This window comes from Garra rufa, chromosome 8, assembly GCF_049309525.1.
Source record: "Garra rufa chromosome 8, GarRuf1.0, whole genome shotgun sequence".
NCBI classification, from domain to species: Eukaryota; Metazoa; Chordata; class Actinopteri; order Cypriniformes; family Cyprinidae; genus Garra; species Garra rufa.
Genome location: NC_133368.1, coordinates 21,920,491 through 21,941,131, shown reverse-complemented (window position 1 = coordinate 21,941,131; position 20,641 = coordinate 21,920,491). Strand labels below are relative to the sequence as shown.

Genomic DNA, 20,641 nt, shown 5'->3' with positions numbered 1-20,641 from the left:
AATATACACTGCCATTAAAAAAACTTGGGATCAGGAAGACTTTTAATGTTTTTCAAATAGGTTTCTTTTGCTCATCAAGGCTACATTTATTTGAACAAAACAATACATTTAATACAGAAAATACAATATATAATGTTGTGAAATATTATTACAATTTAAAACTATGCTTTTTTAATATACTTTAAAATCAAATTTATTTCTGTTCAAGCTGAATTTTCAGCATCTTTACTCCAGTATATTCAGTGTCACATGATCCTTCAGAAATCATTCTAATATGCTGATTTATTATCAATATTGGAAACGTGCTGCTTAATATTTGTTTGGAACCTGTGATTCTTTTTTCAGGAATCTTTGATGAATAATATGTTCAAAAGAACAGCATTTATTAAAAATAAAAACTTCTACACTGTAAAACGTTTTCACCAGTTTCAACTTAAAAACCTAAGTTTAGCAGCTACCTTAAAGTTTTAAGTTAAATCAATTTAAGTCATTTCAACTCACAAGTTAAATCAACACATTTTTATTGTAATAAGTTAACATGACTTGTAGTTTTAAGCTGATTTAACTTAAAAAATTTTTTTGCTAAACTTAGGTTTTTAAGTTGAATCTGGTGAAAACTTTTTACAGTGTATGAAGTCTTTACTTGGATCACTTTTTATCAATTTAACACATCCTTGTTTGATAAAAGTATTAATTTCTTTCATAAAAAGAAAGAAGACCCCAAACTTTTGAACAGTAGTGTATATTGTTACAAAGATTTCTATTTAATATTGTTCTTTTTAACTTTTTATTCATCAAAGAATCCTGAAAAATCAGGTTCCACAAAAAAATAAACATTGATAATTAATCAGCATTTCAGAGTGATTTCCGAAGGATCATGTGACACTGAAGACTGAAGTAAAGACTAAAAAAAGCAGCTTTGCATCACAGAAATAAATTACATTTTAAAGTATATTAAAATAGTAAACCATTATTTTAAGTTGCAATAATATGTCACAATATTACCGTTTTTCTGTATTTTTGATCAATTAAATTTAACATCTTATTGAACATCTATTTTAGCGACAGTCACTTCACCTCATTTTTTGTCGCCTGTGTTATATTTAGCAGTGGAAGAAGATAACCTCAGTCATATCATCTGTCACCGTTTATACACACACACACACACACACACACACACACACACACACACACACACACACACACACACACACACACACACACACACACACACACACAGAGGGAGCCTCCTCCTGTTGTAGTACTCCCCGTGTTGCCACGTCCGCTTACAACACGCGTCCTTGAGGTTGTTTTCTTCCCAGGCCATATTGCGCGGTTTTTCTTAGGCGATCTGGCAACACCGAGTACTATCACCGCCAGTGCGCTGCTGCTGTATCCGTGTGTATGTACACTAGTTCGGCTGCCGTGCGGCCTTCATGCTGTTAGCACACGTATATACAACACATAGCGTCAGTAATATTTTGCTTAGTTAAAGCACAAATGGACTCCGGAGCCGAGAGAGCGGAGCCTGGAGACAGCGAGCAGGAAGAAGAAGATGTATACGAAGTGGAGAGGATTATTGACATGCAAGTCAGAGAGGTGAGAGAGAGAGTATTTGTGGCGGAGCTTCGGATGCCATCTTGCTAGCGACGTAGCATGTCGCTATAACTGTCCTTAGTAAATACTGCCGACACTATAAATAATAGGATAAAGGCAAAGAAATCGTCCAAAGGGTGATTTTACAGCCTGTTCGTCTTAAAAGACTAACTTCCCATAGTGCAGAGAGGCTGTATTTACTCGTTGTAACTTTCTGACGGTTAGCTCGGGTTGAGCCACGAGCAAGGGGCGCAAGACAAATTCACTTTCAGCCGCTCTTGTTGTTGACACCACAGCGGCTCATAATCTGGATAAATCACTTTAAACACCGGAGTGAATCTCTCCACGCCCAAAATGAGTGCCAAACACGACCAGTGGCGATTTATTTGGAGCAAAACACTGGTGACATCAGTGACAGGCATTCAAGGCTTTATACAGTATGTACTGTTGTTAACAGCATCCATATCTGAAAAGGCACGTTATTAGTTCTCTTTGAATAGAAATCCATAGAAAAGAGAGAGACTTATGGAGTTCTTATGACTATATTTTATGCGCATACTACTAATCACACAACATCACAAGTGTAAACATTAAAAAAATCTCTTACAAACATTGAATGCGTGACAGATAAATCGCTTATGTTTTGTTAGCCCTTCATGCATGGTCCTACTGATGGCAATGAGTAACAATGATTCAGCATTTTGCTTTATGAGAATGCAAACCTATTTTCAGTAGTTTACATTATTATTAGATGTAGTAACTGCAGTTAGTGTTGCTGGACTGTAGGAGCCGTTTTAAACGTGTGTTTTGGAGATGTGAGATAGGGTTGTTTCCCTGTTCCTGTCTAGGTGCTTTATGCAAAGGTCTCTTGGGCTCTCATAAAGAGAGAGAGATGGGAATATCACATTACAGACTACTTTCGTCACCTTCATGTCTGGAGATCCTGGCTTGCCTGAGCAGATGTGAAACGCTGACCGAATGATTTCTAGGAGACTGTTTTATGCTCATTCCAACTCTGTTAAATGCAAAAACACAAGACTGATCACGTCATGCCAGACTGCTTTAGTTTATTTTGGTGAAGCTGCATTCAGCAGCGCCTAATCTAGAAATATCACAAGGGCGTGTGTGTGTGCGTGTGTGTGTGTGTGTGTGTGTGTGTGTGTGTGTGTGTGTGTGTGTGTGTGTGTGTGTTTGTGTAACTGTGCGTCATTAATACTGAAAGAACAGGTGTTGTGTGACAGTGAGACGTTTGTTATTAAATAACTTAAAGAGGAAAGGGAAGATAATGGAGTGTAGTGAGCAGACACAGTTTAACTGACAAGGGATAGCGATAGAAAATTGCAGACAGCCCGGTTGTAGCTGGAACCCTGTTTGTTGAGATCGATAAGCCTCTGTAAAGTGTATTGAGGAGGTCAGTGTTTAGAGGACAGATAACACACACAAGGCATGTAAAATCCAATTTTGTAGCGCTCAGTGACCTTTGAACTAGAGTCAGTTCTACTGCAATTGTTGATTTGCTGTATCTGTAATGTGTGAGATGACAGAGTGTATTGTATGTGAGAGGATCTTCCTCATTTGAGTTTTATAATATTGTCTAGATGTGGGGAAAATTGCTTTTTAAAGTCATTTTAGATACATGGAGCCTATGTCGTAATTTTAAGCTTACACAACAAGTCAATAGTTTTTGAAAAGTAAGATTTTTGATGTTTTTAAAGAAGTCTCTTTTGCTCACCAAGCCTGCATTTATTTGATCCAACACACAGCAAGAGCAGCACAATTTTGAATATATTTTAAATATGTGACCCTGGACCACAAAACCAGTCATAAGGTTAAATTTTACAAAACTGAGATATATACATCATATGAAAGCTCAATAAATAAGCTTTCTATTGATGTATGGTTTGTTAGGATAGGACAATATTTGGCCGAGATACATCTATTTGAAAATCTGGAATCTGAGGGTGCAAAAAATCTAAATACTGAGAAAATCACCTTTAAAGTTCTCCAAATTAAGTTCTTAGCAATGCATATTACTAATCAAAAATTACATTTTGATAGGTTTACAGTAGGAATTTTACAAAAAATCTTCATGGAACATGATCTTTACTTAATTTCCTAATGATTTTTGGCATAAAAGAAAAATCAATAATTTTGACCCATACTATGTATTTTTGGCTATTGCTACAAATATACCCCAGCGACTTAAGACTGGTTTTGTGGTCCAGGGTCACATATAATGTAATTTATTCCTGTGATTTCAAAGCTCAATTTTTAGCATCATTACTCCAGTCTTCAGTGTCACATGATCTCTCAGAAATCATTCTAATATCCTGATTTGCTGTTTAAGAAATATTTATTATTATGATCAATATTTAAAACAGTTGAGTACATTTTTTTTCAGGATTCTTTGATGAATACAAAGATCAGCATTTATCTGAAATAAAAAGTTTTTGTAACATTATACACTATACCATTTAAAAGCTTGGAGTCAGAATCTTTTTTGGGGAAAGAAATGATAGAAATGAATACTTTTATTTACCAAGGATGCTTTAAATTGATCAAAAGTGGTGATAAAGACATGTATAATGTTATCAGAGAAATTATACTCAGCTGTTTTCAGCATAATAAAAAAAATATGTTTTTTGAGCAGCAAATCAGAATATTAGTATGATTTCTGAAGGATCACGTGACTGGAGCACTCATGCTAAAATTCAGCTTTGATCACAGGAATAAATTACATTTTGAAATATAGTTAAATAGAAAATAGTTATTTTAAATGGTAAAAATATTTCAAAATTGTACTGTTTTTGCTGTACTTTGGATCAAATAAATGTGGGTTTGGTGAGCAGAAGATACTTCCTTAAAAAGTTTGTAGTTTAATATTATAGATGATGATGCTAAAAATCATTCTCAGAAATTAACTTTTCAATTATTATTTGTTGTATTTTTCTGAATATATAAAGACAAAGGACATCCATTTAGTGTCTTATAGTTTAGTTAAAAATAAATTACATGAAATTCTTAGTCTGAACAATTATGACTTGTATTAAAATTAAATCAACACTACATTCTAAAACTATCTGTGATCAGTGCACAATTTGTCATAACTCAATAAAGGCTATTACCTAATTTTTAAATAACTGGTTTATAAGTTTGTATTATAAAGCAACAAAAACATAATAAATATACAATACCGTCAGGGGTCAGTAATTAAAAAAATATGTGGAGAATGTTTTACGGTTTCCACAAAAATATTAAGCAGCACAACAGTTTTAGCATTAATTGTAATAAAAAATGCCAAATCAGCAAATTATTATGATATATATTATATCATAATCATATAATGATTTCTGAAGGATCATGTGATGCTAAAGACTGGAGGAATGGCTGCTGACAATTCTGCTTTGCCATCAGGAATAAATTACATTTGAAAATATATTCAAATAGTAAACTGTTAATTGTAATAATATTTAACAATATTACTGTTTTTCTGTATTTTTGATCAAATTAATGCCGCTTTGGTGAGCATAAGAGACTTATTAAAACTCTTTTAATAAACTTGGTCGCCTTTTGAACAGTAGTGTATGTAACCACAATCAACTCTGAGAAAGCAAATACCAATTTCTGTGACTGCTTTAGGTCACACTTATGTTGTCATGGTATTAAACCCATAATTAATTAGGCACAGAATGATATTTAATGTTTGATTACATACAAAAATGTGACTCGGGACCACAAAACCAGTCATATGGGTATGTGGGTAGCAATAGCCAACAATACATTGTATGGATCAAAATTATTGATTTTCCTTTTATGCCAAAAAATCATTAGGATATTAAGTAAAGGTCATGTTCCATGAAGACATCTACTTTCTCATCTACTTCTAATTTCGGTTCCTTCCCTGTCAGTGCTCGACCTCATGTAAGGAATCTCGGATTTACTTTGGATTCGGCACTTAATTTTGAAAAACAAGTTAGCTCAGTAGTAAAAGGCAGTTTCTTTCACTTGAGATCGATTGCAAAAGTAAAACATTTCTTGTCTCGGAAAGATTTAGAGATTGTAATTCACGCCTTCATTACATCACGGCTGGACTACTGTAATTCCCTGTACTGTGGTCTGCCTCAAACTACAATCTCTCGCCTGCAAGTTGTTCAAAATGCTGCAGCGAGACTTCTGACCGGTACAAAAAAGAGAGAACACATTTCACCTATTCTAGAAATTTTACACTGGCTCCCGGTTAAGTTCAGAATCGATTTTAAAATTGCAGTTTTTGTGTACAAAGCGCTATCCGGGAATGCACCAAAATACTTATCTGACCTTCTGACTCTGTACACTCCCCAAAGAACTCTCAGGTCTTGTAATCAGCTTCTTTTAACTGTCCCACGCTTTCGCTGTAAAACCAAGGGTGGTCGGGCCTTCTCTGCTGCGGCACCTAAACTCTGGAACAGTTTGCCCTTCGCTGTGAGATCTGCCCCGTCATTATCCAGTTTTAAATTAGCTCTTAAAACTTATTTATTCTCTTTGGCTTTTAATTAAGTCACTTTGGATTGATCTTATATGATCTATTAAAGGGATTATATCGGGTGAAATAGTGTCTATAATTGTATTTTGTCTTGTCTATTCTAAAAGCTTTTATTTGCACTCTGTAGCTCTGTACAGCACTTTGGCGCAACTCTGTTGTTTTTAAATGTGCTATAGAAATAAAATTTGACTTGACTTGACTTGACTTGGGTAGCAATAGCCAACAATACATTGTATGGATCAAAATTATTGATTTTCCTTTTATGCCAAAAATCATTAGGATATTAAGTAAAGGTCATGTTCCATGAAGATATTTTGTAAATTTCCTGTCATAAATATTTAAAAACTTAATTTTTGTTTAATAATATGCATTGCTAAGAACTTTAAAGACAACTTTAAAGGCAATTTTATCAATATTTAGATGTTTTATTTGCACCCTCAGATTCCAGATTTTCAAATAGTTGTATCTCGGCCAAATATTGTCCTATCCTTACAAACCATACATTAGTGGAAAGCTTGGTGATTCAGAAAAATACAGTAATTTGTTGACCTTACGTTTAAAAAATCTGATACATTTCAGTCATTTCCAGCGGTATTTTTATATCTAGACCTTGTTTATTTGTGACCTTGCAAGAACACTGTGTGATGATACGGCTGATTGAATGAGAAACATTTTTATCTGTGTCTCTGTGTGTCAGTCTCATCGTCCGTCACGACTTTATCCAAGTGGTTTCCATTCATACTGACTGCAACATGAGACAGTCAGCGATGGCTGTGAGCCAGTAACAACCACTCTCAGATCAACTGACAGCCTGTGCTTACTAGACTACTGCGCTTTGGCAGACACACACAGACAATCATGTCTTTAACTCGCTTGTTTACATAAATACAGTGATTAACCGCTTCTCACTGCTGCTTGTTCCTGCACAGAGGCAGTTGTACAGGAAACTAGCACTCTTATCTAAGCCAAGGTTCTTGAAATAGGTGCACCTAGCAGTATCTCACAGTTTAAGACAAAGACAGATTTGGGTTAACATACAACAGCCACAAAAGTGTTGCTTGCCGGTCCTGTGAAACCAGTAGATGTAAAAGAAGAAAGACATCCCATCCACTCTGTCGGTTGGGATTAAAACATATTATTTGGCTTTGATCTTCAGCTATTATTAATCCTCCAGATAGAGTCACAGGAAATAAGAGGAGCAGGGAAATCAGCAGTGTTTGTTACTTAGCAACGCTGCGGATAATGAACTTCCCTTTGAAACTAACCTGCGGCGCTTGGGATGTGTCTGCTAAGCATTAATTACTGCCCTAATGCCTCCTATAAACATCACCCTTCTCGTCGTTCTCTCACGTAGTGCGTGACACTAGTGATAATGTGAGGTAGATGTCTGACACTACAGCCTTATTCACTATATGAGTTTTTCAAAAATAATTACAGTTTGTCTTGTTTTATCTTCTCCTCAGTCTGTATGTGAGTTTTTGAAGTACTAGTCAGTGTTATTTTATTACTATTTTTATACTATTATATTTATTTTTACTAGTATATTCAGTGCCATTCACAAGTTTGGGATCAGTAAGATTTTTAAGATTTAAGAATTTTTTAAAGAATTTCTTTTGCTCATCAAGGATGTATTTATTTGATCAAAAATACTGAAAAATATTTTTAAAATATTATTTATTCCTGTGATGCAAAGCTGAATTTTCAGCATCATTATTCCAGTCTTCAGTGTCACATGATCCATCAGAAATCCTTTGTGTTGATTTAATATATTTTTTGGAACCTGTGAATCGTTTTTCAAGATTCTTTGAATAAAAAGTTAAAGTACAGTGTTTATTCAAACAATTTTTTAACCAGTCATAAGGGTCTAATTTTGGAAATTAAGATGAATAGTTGGTTAGGATGGGACAAGATTTGGACAACTTTTTGAAAATCTGGAATCTGAGGGTGCAAAAAAAAAAAAGAAATATTGAGAAAATCGCCTTTAAAGTTGTCCAAATGAAGTTTGTAGCAATGCATATTACTAATCAAAAATTATGTATTGATATATTTATGGTAAGAAATTTACAGTATATCTTATCTTATCTTTTCTTAATATCCTAATGATTTTTAGCATAAAAGAAAAATTTTGACCCATGCAATGTATTTTTGGCAATTGTTACAAATATACCTGTGCTACTTAAGACTGCTTTTGTGGTCCAGGGTCACATGTAAGTCTTTGCTATCAACTTTTATCAATTTAACACATCCTTGTTGAATAAAAACATTAATTTCTTTCAAAAAAAGAAAGAATAAAAATTTACTGACCACAAACATTTGAACGGTAGGTTATGTTGTTAAAAATATTTATATTTATTTAAACATTTATTTATTACAGAATCCTGAAAAAGTATCATAGGCTTCAACAAAATATTAAGCATCACAACTGTTTCCAACATTGATGATGAATCAGAATATTAGAATGATTTCTGAAGGATCATGTGACACTGAATACTGGAGTGAATGATGCTGAAAATAAAGCTTTGCATCACAAATTAAATTTCAAAATATATTCACATAGAAAAGAGTTATTTTACATTGAAATATATTTCTGGATTTTTGATCAAATAAATACAGCCTTGATGAGCATAAGAATCTTCTTCAGTAAAACATAAAAATTTACTGATGCCAAAACTTCTGAACGGCAGTGTATATATATGTATTTATATATGTATTAATATATTGCTTATTTACATATATAATGTATATGTTGATTTATTATATTATATTTATTTAAATCACTTTTTTAATTAGCTTTTATTTGTACATCTTTAGTTTTCATTTTAGTAATTTTGTCATCATGATCATTATTATTATTTGTATTGTGTTTATTTTTATATATTTTTTTATAAGTTATTTTAGTGCATCAAATTTAATGTATTTGGTATTTCTCTTTCATAGACAAACACAATCCATCCACACACTCTGAATGAGTGAAACCAGTATTTTGAGCACCTTTCGTGGCCCTTTAATGAGTGTTTAAACCTGTATGTTTTGATATACATTACTGTCAGTACTGTTTAAAGATTGTAGATAGCCCTCTGGTAGGCCATGATCTTTGACCTCTGACATTTTTACAGGGAGTGGTGCAGTACCGCGTGCGATGGAAGAACTATTCATCGGGCGATGACACCTGGGAGCCTGAGGAACACTTGGATGACTGCAGGGAAGTGCTGCTTGCCTACAAGAAGGCCCTGGCTGAGTTGAAGCCAAAGAAGGAAACTAGCATGGTAAGACATGATTGTAGTTTTTCTAAGAGCTTGTACAGACAAATCTGGTTTACTTGATCTTTGTGAATATTGATTGTGCCCCATTGTACCTACAAGCTGCCCATGAAGAGTGATCTGTTCGACGCTGATGAGAGTGACAGTGATAAAGAAAAACACAGAGAATCACCTATAAAGAAAAAGAAGAAGAAAAAGAAGAAAGTGGAGGAATCAGATGATGAGATGCCTATGAAGGAAAAGAAGAAGAAGAAGAAGAAAAAGGAGAAATGGAGGGAAGACAAGCCTCTGCCTGCACCTGAGTCTGATGAGGAGGAGACGGAGAGCAGGGATCCTTCCCCTGCACCTCCTAAAAAAGACACAAAGAAGAGGCTCATTGAATCTGACGAGGACGACGGCCCAGTTACTCCTAAGAAACAAAAGAAGCTTGACAAGTATAAAGATGGGGGAAAGCAGAGGAAAGACAGCGGAGAGGACCGCAAGAAAAAGAAGATCAAGTCAAAAAGAGAGATTGATTCCTCAGACGATGAGGATGAGAAGAGCGACGTGCCCTCTGAGTCCCACACGGATGATACGACAAACACAGAAACGAATGATTCCTTCAAAACCACTTCGGCAAAAACCACAGACAAATTTGCGAGAAGTGAGAGTGGAGGTGATCTCAAGCAGGCCAAACAGAAAAAGCCCAAGTCTGATCTAAAGCTCCAAGGTTTCAAAGACCTGATTCAAGAGAAGAAGCCTAAAAAACTAGAGGTTTCAGCAGCCACACCTAAAGATAGTGCTGGGAACAAGCACAAGGGCCTTACTAGTAGCAAGAGCACTAGCAAGTCTTCTCGCAGTGAGGAGGAGCCCGACTCTAGTGACACGGGAGCAGCTACATCCGCACCTAAGTTAAAGGTTAAAAGCAAAGGACAGGACACTACCCCACCTTCTCAGAAGCTCTCATCTGCATCTTCCTCCTCCTCATCCTCCACAGCATCAACAGCCCCCATCAAGCCCAAAGAAGAAGAGCCGAAGGAAGAAGCTGGTGAGAAAGGAGGTGCCTCTAACTTGTTTGAAAAGTTCCTGTTGAACTGTGAGGCAAAAGATCGTGCACCAAGGAGACAAACGGACCAGAACAAGAATGCAACTCAAAAGGTACAGATCTAAAACTCTGATGTAACCCATTTTCTTCCATTTTTGCTATAAGGTAGTACACCTGTTAAAACAACTAGTACAAAGTACAGCAAAAATTGTAATATTGTGAAGCAAAGCTGAATTTTCAGCAGTCATCCATTCTTTAGTGTCACGTGATCTTTCAGAAATGACCCTGGACCACAAAACCAGTCATAAGGTTAAATTTTACAAAACTGAGATATATACATCATATGAAAGCTCAATAAATAAGCTTTCTATTGATGTATGGTTTGTTAGGATAGGACAATGTTTGGCCGAGATACATCTATTTGAAAATCTGGAATCTAAGGGTGCAAAAAAATCTAAATACTGAGAAAATCACCTTTAAAGTTCTCCAAATTAAGTTCTTAACAATGCATATTACTAATCAAAAATTACATTTTGATAGGTTTTCAGTAGGAATTTTACAGAAAAATCTTAATGTAACATGATCTTTACTTAATTTCCTAATGATTTTTGAAAAATCTATCATTTTGACCCATACAATGTATTTTTGGCTATTGCTACAAATATACCCCAGCGACTTAAGACTGGTTTTGTGGTCCAGGGTCAGATATAATGATTTGATGCTTAAGAAACATTTCTTATCAATAGTAAACACAGTTGTGCTCCTTAATTTTTTCTTTGTGAAAATAGATTTTTTTCATGATTCTTCATGTCTTTACTGTCACTTTTGATCAATTTAATGCATCCTGGTTAAATAAGTATTAATTTCTTTAAAAATCTTACTGGAACCTTTTCAGTCCTAGTTTAAATATTAACATTGTTTTGTCACAGAACCGTGTTATGTTTGTGATTTGACTTTTTTCCACTTGTTTTACAGGGTGCAGGGAAAAACGACAAGAAAACAAAATTGTCAAAGCAGTCTCCTGCACGAAAACCTGATTCAGACAAGATAGAGAAGGGAAAAGATGGTAAAATACATTTGTAGCTGACTTAAATTTTGAATGGTCTTGTGTTTTTTTTGTTTGATTAACCTCTACATTCTGCTCATTCCAGTGCTTCGACCTGGCCAGAGTCCTGTCTCTGTAGAGCTAGACGAGAAACAGGAGATGGAGAAAAGTGATAAATCAGATGAGCCGGCCCTCAAGTCTAAGGAGGAATTACTACGAGAGCAGAGGGAGGAAGAACAAAGGAAGAGGAAAGAAAAGTTGGAAGAAGATGAGAGAAGGAGGAAAGAAAGGATTGAAGAAGAGGAGAGAAAGAAGAAAGAGAGAATAGAGGAAGCTCAACGAGAGAGAAAGGCACGCCAGGAGGAGGCACAGAGATATGCAGAGGAAGCCCGGAAGTCCATGGCTGAGTCAATAGCATCTCCTGACTCAACAGAAGACTCCAGATGGAAGGACAAGAAGAGGAGAAGGAAGGATGACAGTGAATCACGGGTCTTCACCGCCTGCGATGACAATCAGGACTCTCAGGAGACCATGGAGCGCTCAGACAAAACCCCTGGTTTGTATTTGACAATGTAAAGTTAAAAGAGGCTCAACTTTTTAAAACATGTCTTGAGATGCCTGCATTTTGTTCAGTTTTAAAAACAACCCAACTCAGGTTATTTGGCAACCCAGCGCTGGGTAAATGTTGGACAGAACACATGCTGGGTTATTTTGACCCAGTTGGTTGGGTTAAATGATTGAAGTAAACTACACTGTGTGCATAATTATTAGGCACGTTGCTATTGTGGTCATATTTTTTTTCCAAGCACATTTGACCAATTCCAAACCACATCAATCTTAATAACTATTATTCATTTTGTATTTAATTATTCATAAGTGATATATAATTGTCCATGAAGGCCGGAAGTGAAAAACTCCTTATATTCAGCTGTGCAGATATATTAGGCACATTTTCTTTTACAGGTAAAATGAGCCAAAAAAGAGATTTACCTCAGACTGAAAAGTCAAAAACTATTAAATGCCCATGAGAAGGATGCAATACTAATGCAATACTGGAATTTGCAAAGTTAAGGCATGACCACCGGACAGAAAAATGCTTGTTGCGTCTGCATTGTGAGAAAAAACAGGTGGAGGAGAAAAGATGCCTGTTAATTGCAAAAAAAGTAAGAATTAATGTTAAGAATTAGATATGAAACCATCAGAAACCATTTAGTTTCCAGCGCCACCGTTTACAGTCTCCAGAAGTGCAATGTGTCAGGTTCTCAGAGACTTTGCTTGGGAAAAAAAAATCCTAAAAAATTACCCTCAATTAATAAGAATAACATTTTGAAGTGTTGTGAAATACATGGAGACTGTTTTTTTTATAGGCTTTATAGACAGATGAGTTGAGAGTGGCTCTTGAAGGACCAGCACCACATCCTCTTGCAGCACTCTTTCAAAAATAGATTTTCCAGAATCTGGCAGTAAGTTTTAAGAGTTCATTTTGGTCCATCTCTGCAAGACAGACATTTCAGGATAGGAGATGGACTTAAAACTGAAGTCCCAAAACTTACTGCCAGATTCTGGAGGATAAACTCGAAAGAGTGCTACAAGGGTATGTGGTGCTGGTCCTTCAAGAGCCACTCTCAACTCATCCGTTATTGTTTAAAAAATATTTTTTTGCTAGCTTAAAATGGGCTGGAATTTAAAAATCACTCACAGAAGTAGTTTTCAATTGTTTTCAGAAAAATTGAAAATTGATAGTTTTTTTTTTTGCACTTAATTTAGTCTGTTTTGTATGTATTATAGGCATGTAGTAGCAGATATATTGGGGATTCCAAGTTGTTTTTTAGTCCCTGGATGCTAATAACAGTGTGTTTTTGTGTGACAGACAGGGGACCACCATCTCTTAATCTTGGGGTGGAGCTCAAGCTGGACTGGATGACACTGGAAGACTTTCAGAAACACTTGAATGGAGAGGATGAGAATCTCTCTCCACTAACCTTAACTCCCGGTGAGTGATAACCACAGAGAAAAACAATAGCACAAATCCCTTCTCAATGGCATATTTCAAGTCCTTTAATTTATTTTCACATTTGTTACCCTGGTCTTAAGTAGCACAGGTTTATTTGTAGCAGCCAAAAATACATTATATGGGTTAAAATTTTCGATTTTGTTTTTAATGTCAAAAATCATTAGGATATTAAGTCATATTAAGTCAAGATCATGTTCTATGAATATATTTTGTAAATTTCCTACCATAAATATATAAAAACTTTAAAAAAAAAAAAACTATAAAAAGAATTTCATTTGGACAACTTCAGATTCCAGATTTTCAAATAGTTGCCAAATATCCTATCCTAACAAACCATACATCAATGGAAAGCTTATTTATTCGGCTTTCAGGTGAGGTATATATATCTCAATTTCGAAATTTTGACTTAAGTTTTCTTCATAATTTTCCTCTCTTATCCCTTGCTCTGTTTACTATGTAACTTTCAGGTGAGCTGCGAGAAGCAGTGAAGAATGGGAATTACTTAGCGGTAAAACGTGCACTTAGTTCCAAAGAGGACTACAATCTGGACCAGGAGGTATGTTACTTATTCTACTTTACTCTTTTCCTCTGTTTTGTGCTCTCTGCATTGAATCTATTGTAATGATCCATCAGGAAGCTGAGTCATGTTTTTCAAACGTACTTATCTGGAATACCTGCAGAAACTCGCCTGTTAACAAATGTAATATTTTTATTGAATCAATGAAACCTTGAATACTTCAATCTCCCAGTCTGCATGCTTTTTGGTAGGATGTCATGTGAAGATCTTTGAATGTTTTGTGTATGTGCTGTGCTGCCACCTGCAGGACTCGAGCGGCATGTCCTTAACACTGCTGGCTGCTGCAGGTGGTCAGGATGATGTCCTCAGGCTGCTCATTAAGAAAGGAGTGAAGGTCAACGCTAGACAGAAGAATGGCACCACTGCCCTGATGCATGCTGCTGAAAAGGTGCAGAACAACACTGCTCTGTTCAGGAACTCTCATGATGACTGTTTTCACTTCAACCACTAATACAAGAGAGTATTTGCATGTTGTATATGGTTAGGCACCCATTTTCAGGGTCATTTTGTTGGTAAATACACAAACCCACAACAATCTATTTGAATAACTCTGTTAATAACTGTTTTGTTTGGTGCAGAACTTCTTGACGACAGTGGCCATTCTTCTAGAGGCAGGAGCGTCTGTAAATGCCCAAACTCTGGGTGGAGAAACAGCTCTCATGAAGGTGAGATGGTTATGTTGATTTGGGAATTTTTTTTGAATTTGGGAAAATTTTGAAAGAAAAAACTAACTAGCTCATCAAACTGCATGTCTTTGATTTAAAAATACAGTAATACAGTAAAAACAGTAATAATATGAAATATTACAGTTTAAAATAACTTTTCATTGTAATTCATTCGTGTGATGCAAAGCTGAATTTTCAGCAGCCATTACTCCAGTCTTTAGTGCCACATTTTTCTTCAGAAATCATTCTAATATGCTGATTTACTATCAATGTTGGAAACCTTTGTGTCGCTTAATTTTTTTGGAACCTGTGATTCTTTTTTCAGGCTTCTTTGATGAATAAAATGTTAAAAAGAACAGCATTTATTCAAAATAGAAATCTTCTAACAATGTAAGTCTTTGCTATCACTTTTTATTAATTTAACTCATCCTTGGTGAATAAAAGTATTCAAAAAAGAGAATAAAAATGTACTGAACAAACTTTGAAATGGTATTATATATTGTTATAAAATATTTTATATCTATTTTAAATTTTGTTCTTTTTAACTTTTTAATTCATCAAAGAATCCTAAAAAAAAAAATTATCACCGGTTACAACTAAATATGTGACCCTGGACCACAAAACCAGTCTTAAGTCGCTGGGGTATATTACATTGTATGTGTCAAAATTATTGATTTTTCTTTTATGTCAAAAATCATTAGGAAATTAAGTAAAGATCAAGTTCCATGAAGATTTTAAACCTATCAAAATGTAATTTTAGATTAGTAATATGCATTGTTAAGAACTTAATTTGGGGAACTTTAAAGGTGATTTTCTCAGTATTTTGATTTTATTGCACCCTTAGATTCCAGATTTTCAAATAGATGTATCTCGGCCAAATGTTGTCCTATCCAAACAAACCATCTATCAATAGAAAGCGTATTTATTGAGCTTTCATATGATGTATATATCTCAGTTTTGTAAAATTTAACCTTATGACTGGTTTTGTGGTCCAGGGTCACATGTTAAACAGCTCAACTGTTTTCAACATTGATAATAAATCAGCATATTAGGATGATTTCTGAAGGATCATGTGACACTCAATACTGGAGTGATTTAAAAAATAAAAAAAAATCAGCTTTGCATGACAGGAATAAATTCTATTTTAAAATATAATCACATCGAAAACTGTTATTTTACATTGAAATAATATTTCACAATATTACAGTTTTTTTTCTAGATTTTTGATCAAAAAATGCAGCCTTGATGAAGCATAATAAACTTCTTTAACAGAACATTAAAAATCTTACTGATCCCAAACTTTTGATATCAGCGTATTTCGTTTTTTTTTTATTTAGATATTAAGTTGTGCTTTACCTATGAAACAGTTTGCACTTTTAAGTTCTAACTTATATGTACTGAGTGCTGATTGTTGTATTATTCTTTCTAAGGCTTGTAAGAGGGGCAATGCAGATGTGGTTCGCCTCCTGTTGGAATATGGCGCTGACGGCAACATCCTGTCTAAACACAAGAACACTGCCTTGTACTATGCCAAACTTAGCAACAATTTGATGGTATATGATCTCATCAAAGACCACATGCAGACGTGAGTGTTTCATTTCTGCGTTCTTCAAACCCCAGCACATATATTTAAAGATATAGAACATGGGGAGGATAAAAATATCACTATTAAAATAAGGGGCATATGTGAAAATGCATCTTGCAGGTTATCAACTGTGGCGGAGGAGACAATCAGAGCTTATTTTGAAACGCGGCTGGCCCTGCTGGAACCTGTATTCCCTTTGGCTTGCCACAGATTGTGCGAGGGACCAGACTTTTCACTGGAATTCAACTACAAACCCCCTCAACACGCACCCGGAGAAGGTGAAATACTTGTTTCAGATTGTTCTGTTCTAAATAACTGTGGTTTTATTCACCAAACTAATGTGCTATTGCTGTGCTTTCTGTTTCAGGATCGGGCATCCTGCTTTTTATTTTCCATGCAAACTTCCTTAATGAGATCACAGCTAGACTCTGCGGGCCCTGTAGTGTCCATGCTGTCGTCCTGAATGATAAGTTTCAGCTGCCCATCTTCTTGGTAAGACACCAATATCACAATCGATCTTTATTCAAATGTATTGTCTCTTTGTTCTGTTGGATGTCTGCAGTCTCTCACACTCTGCGTGCTCCTCCCCCTGCAGGACAGCCATTTCATATACTCTTTCAGTCCTGTTCAGGGAAGCAACAAACTGTTCATCCGGCTGGCAGAGTCACCCACAGCTAAGGTACCTAGGACTGTCACACATTATTACACATATGAGAGGAATTAAATACTGCTTTATAAATGCCTGAACATGCACCAAAGCAAGTGTGAGTAATTGAGATACGGCTCTGTAAAATAATAGCTGCTTGTAGCAAACTGGATTTCCCTGGTTCTTTGGAAAGCATAAAATTAAAATTGTTTTTTAAATGTTTTTGATCATTTTGTGAACATATTATCCTTGTATGTTCCTCTTTTTTTACCAGGTAATTCAATAGAACCAAGTCCTAATTTTTTCCCCTTTTTTGATAAACATTTTTTCTTAGTTGTACATTATAATATGGAAGAAAAGATCTTACACTACTTCCATTAAGTTGCAACTTTAGTGCTGTTTTTTTAGTCCTAGAAAAGACAATATAAATAAAAAAATAGTATCTGTTTTGTTAGAGAATCATTGTGTTTGATTCCTTTTAATGGTCCATTTTGAATGATTCAGTCTGAATCGCTGGGTTTCCATCCAATGTTGTGAATCATTGTGTTTGATTCTTTTTAATTATCTATTCTGAATGATTCAGTCAGAACAGCCGGGTTTTCATCCGAAGTTACAAATCATAGTGTTTGATTTTTTTATTTATTTTTTTTAATGATCCATTCTGAATGATTCAGTCTAAATAGCAGGGTTTCCATCCAAAGTTACGAATTTAACTTGTGTGCAAAACTGAAAATATCACATAAAACTTTTGCGAATCAGCACCATTTCCATTCTATGAGTCAAAGAGAACAAAATCAGCACTTCCTGATAAACTGCTGCTAAATTTTACTAAGAAAAGTAGAAGCCACTGAATATAATAATTTTTTTATATAATAAATCACCTGCGCCTCAGAGTGAGCAGATGAAAACCAATAAATGTGGTCATTGCTTTCGGAGGTGGATGCTGTTTGGGAATGCAGTCTTGTAAGTATAGTTTTGGGAGGAATTAATTCAGCAAATGCGTTTCCATCTCCCATTTTTCACATTAACCCTTTTTCGTACAAGTCAAAAACCACCTCAGATGATTTTTGTGAATTAAGAGGGTTTTTTTCCCCCAAAAATTTTGCATTTCCATCACTCGTTTCTGATGCGATACTTCAAAATGCGCATTCACAGTTCACAACTTTGGACGGAAACCCGGCTGTTCAGACTGAATCATTCAGAATGGATCATTTAAAAAGAATCAAACACAATGATTTTCTAAAAAAATCAGACGCTATTTTTTTTATTCATATATTGCTTTTCCAGGCTTGGAAAAAAATAAAAACCGCATTAAAGTTGCAACTTAATAAAAGTAGCATAAGATCTTTTCTTCCATATTGTGACGTACAACTGAGGGAAACTGATTATCAAAAAAGGAAAAATGTAGGACAAGACTCTATTGTTCTATTGCATTTCCATCTCACATTTTTCACATTAACCCTTATTGTACAAGTCAGAAACCACCTCAGACTAATTTTGCGAATGAAGAGGGTTTTTTTCTCAAATTTTGCGTCTCCATTACTCGTTTCTAATGCGATACTTAAATACGCATGAAAACAGAGTGATGGGAACATAGCTAATGATTATTTCTTTTCTTTTTTTAAATATCCTAATCCAGTAATGACTGGAAAGGTCATGGGAAAGTGGGAACTGAGCTAAACAAGCTTTATAATAATTAAAATGTATTAATCAGGAATCTGTGTTTCACTTTTTCCACAGGTTAAACTTCTAATTTGTGCATACAGAGTCCAACTACAGTGATGCCACAGTCCTTCCAGGTCAAAGGTCACCGCAGGAGCTCAGCCTCTCCAAGAACTGAGACTTTTCCTACACTTGACACATGCTGAGCAGGAGACGGTTTAGAAATGGTTGTTTTACTTTGAGAAAAGACTGTAGAACTAACAGGTCAATAACAACAGTCACATATCTCAGTGTGACTTTTAAATACGTGCTCGGTTAAGTGTTGCAAGTGTTTAAACGAGTTTCCGGAGGTCTGATTTTGGATAGCAACTGCATCACACATGAAGGTCAGCAAATATGACAATTGGGTTTGTATTTGAAGGTCATTTGTAAATCTTGTTTGTAAAGTGTTCCTTTTATTTTTTTCCTTTTAAATAGAATAATTTATCACTCCAGATCGCCTACTGTTTAGTTTTATGTTCCGTTCTGTTCTGTTCTGTTTAACCCGACCACACGCTCATCCGTTGTGCTTCTGTCTGTATTGCTTGTGCAAAGTGAATGATGAATGAATGAGCAGATCTTGCCTCCCTGTTGCTTTGTGCTCGTGGGACTGTGACAAGACTGGACCCAAGTGTGACTTTGAACACCAGAGTGGGTGCTTTAACATTTTTCCTTATTTTGTTTTCCTGAGAATGTGATGTTTTTTTTAAAGGCATGAACTAGTGGCATGCATCCTAAATTGGACAAAGTGAAGCCATTCTAGTTGAAGATTTGTTTGAATGTATGCATTTGGTTTGTGAGCTATTTTAAGGGCTAATTTGTTTTCGCATTGAGAGGAGGAAGATTGAAGTCTTTCAAGTAGGAGTGATCAGTAGAACAGGTTCTTTTAATCTATACTGAATAGTAGGGAACGTGACCCTTTTCATGTGTGCACCAATGTGTTGTCAGACAGGTTGTACATCAATTCAATTTAATTTCTTATTAGATTTTGCATTAGAGTGTAGTTACGTAACTGTTTAACATGCAGCACATGAGCTCAGGTCATCTTCTGGTACTGATCATCCAGATCTCATGAGCGTAGTTTTCACAAGCATTATATAAAATGATTAATGACTGAGAGTCAGAGCGGGAATGTACAGCTGGGCTCATCTTAAAAGAGCTTCGAAGCGTAGTGACGTTCTTTTATTCTGTTGCTCGTGGCCTACCTCTCTTTGTCCTGTCATTGTACTATTAGTAAGTGAGAGAAAGACTGCTCATTGATTCACTTCCTCTTTTGACTACAGTAAATAAACTGTACATATATTTCCATAACAATCAATATTTTGTCTTCTCTCCTATTTAATACAGCAACAATAAATAAACGGTTGTTCTCTTAATTGTTGCAGCACTAGAGACTTTCATCCTTCTAATTTAATTTCACACACATGCAGACTGTATTTTAGATGAATGTACAGTCGTGGCCAAAAGTTTTGAGAATTACATAAATATTGGAAAAGTTGCTGCTTAAGTTTTGTAATAGCAATTTGCATATACTCCGGAATGTTATGAAGAGTGATCAGATGAATTACATAGTCCTTCTTTGCCATGAAAATTAACTTAATGCCGAAAAAAAAACTTTCCACTGCATTGTTAAGAAGGCTTCAAGACGTCCAAGAAAGTCCAGCAAGCGCCAGGATCGTATCCTAAAGAGGATTCAGCTGCGGGATCGGAGTGCCACCAGTGCAGAGCTTGCTCAGGAATGGCAGCAGGCAGGTGTGAGCGCATCTGTACCCACAGTGAAGCCAAGACTTTTGGAAGATGGCCTGGTGTCAAAAAGGGCAGCAAAGAAGCCACTTCTCTCCAGAAAAACCATCAGGGACAGATTGATCTTCTGCAAGAAATATGGCGAATGGACTGCTGAGGACTGGGGCAAAGTCATATTCTCCGATGAAGCCTCTTTCCGATTGTTTGGGGCATCTGGAAAAAGGCTTGTCCGGAGAAGAAAAGGTGAGCGCTACCATCAGTCC

The 20,641-nt window shown here is 35.5% G+C and overlaps 1 protein-coding gene across 1 annotated transcript; it reads left to right on the top strand.

The window, feature by feature from the left end:
- The first annotated feature begins 1,357 nt into the window (after positions 1–1,357).
- On the top strand, positions 1,358–20,011 carry mphosph8 (M-phase phosphoprotein 8). Its single transcript, XM_073845596.1, has 14 exons — positions 1,358–1,599; positions 9,235–9,384; positions 9,481–10,515; positions 11,378–11,468; positions 11,554–12,003; positions 13,318–13,440; positions 13,929–14,017; positions 14,286–14,426; positions 14,617–14,703; positions 16,134–16,288; positions 16,409–16,566; positions 16,656–16,780; positions 16,884–16,967; positions 18,675–20,011. Exons 1-14 carry the CDS (start codon positions 1,501–1,503, stop codon positions 18,714–18,716), a joined length of 2,829 nt encoding a protein of 942 aa, XP_073701697.1. The 5' UTR covers positions 1,358–1,500; the 3' UTR covers positions 18,717–20,011.
- Positions 20,012–20,641: the final 630 nt, after the last annotated feature.

What these genes read in the sequence shown, in the direction of transcription:
- mphosph8 (XM_073845596.1), top strand. Translation starts at nt 1,501, where the DNA reads ATGGACTCCGGAGCCGAGAGAGCGGAGCCTGGAGACAGCGAGCAGGAA. An exon ending in GCGCTCAGACAAAACCCCTG is followed by an intron (nt 12,004 to 13,317) that starts GTTTGTATTTGA and finishes TTTGTGTGACAG; the next exon opens with ACAGGGGACCACCATCTCTT. An exon ending in ACTACAATCTGGACCAGGAG is followed by an intron (nt 14,018 to 14,285) that starts GTATGTTACTTA and finishes TGCCACCTGCAG; the next exon opens with GACTCGAGCGGCATGTCCTT.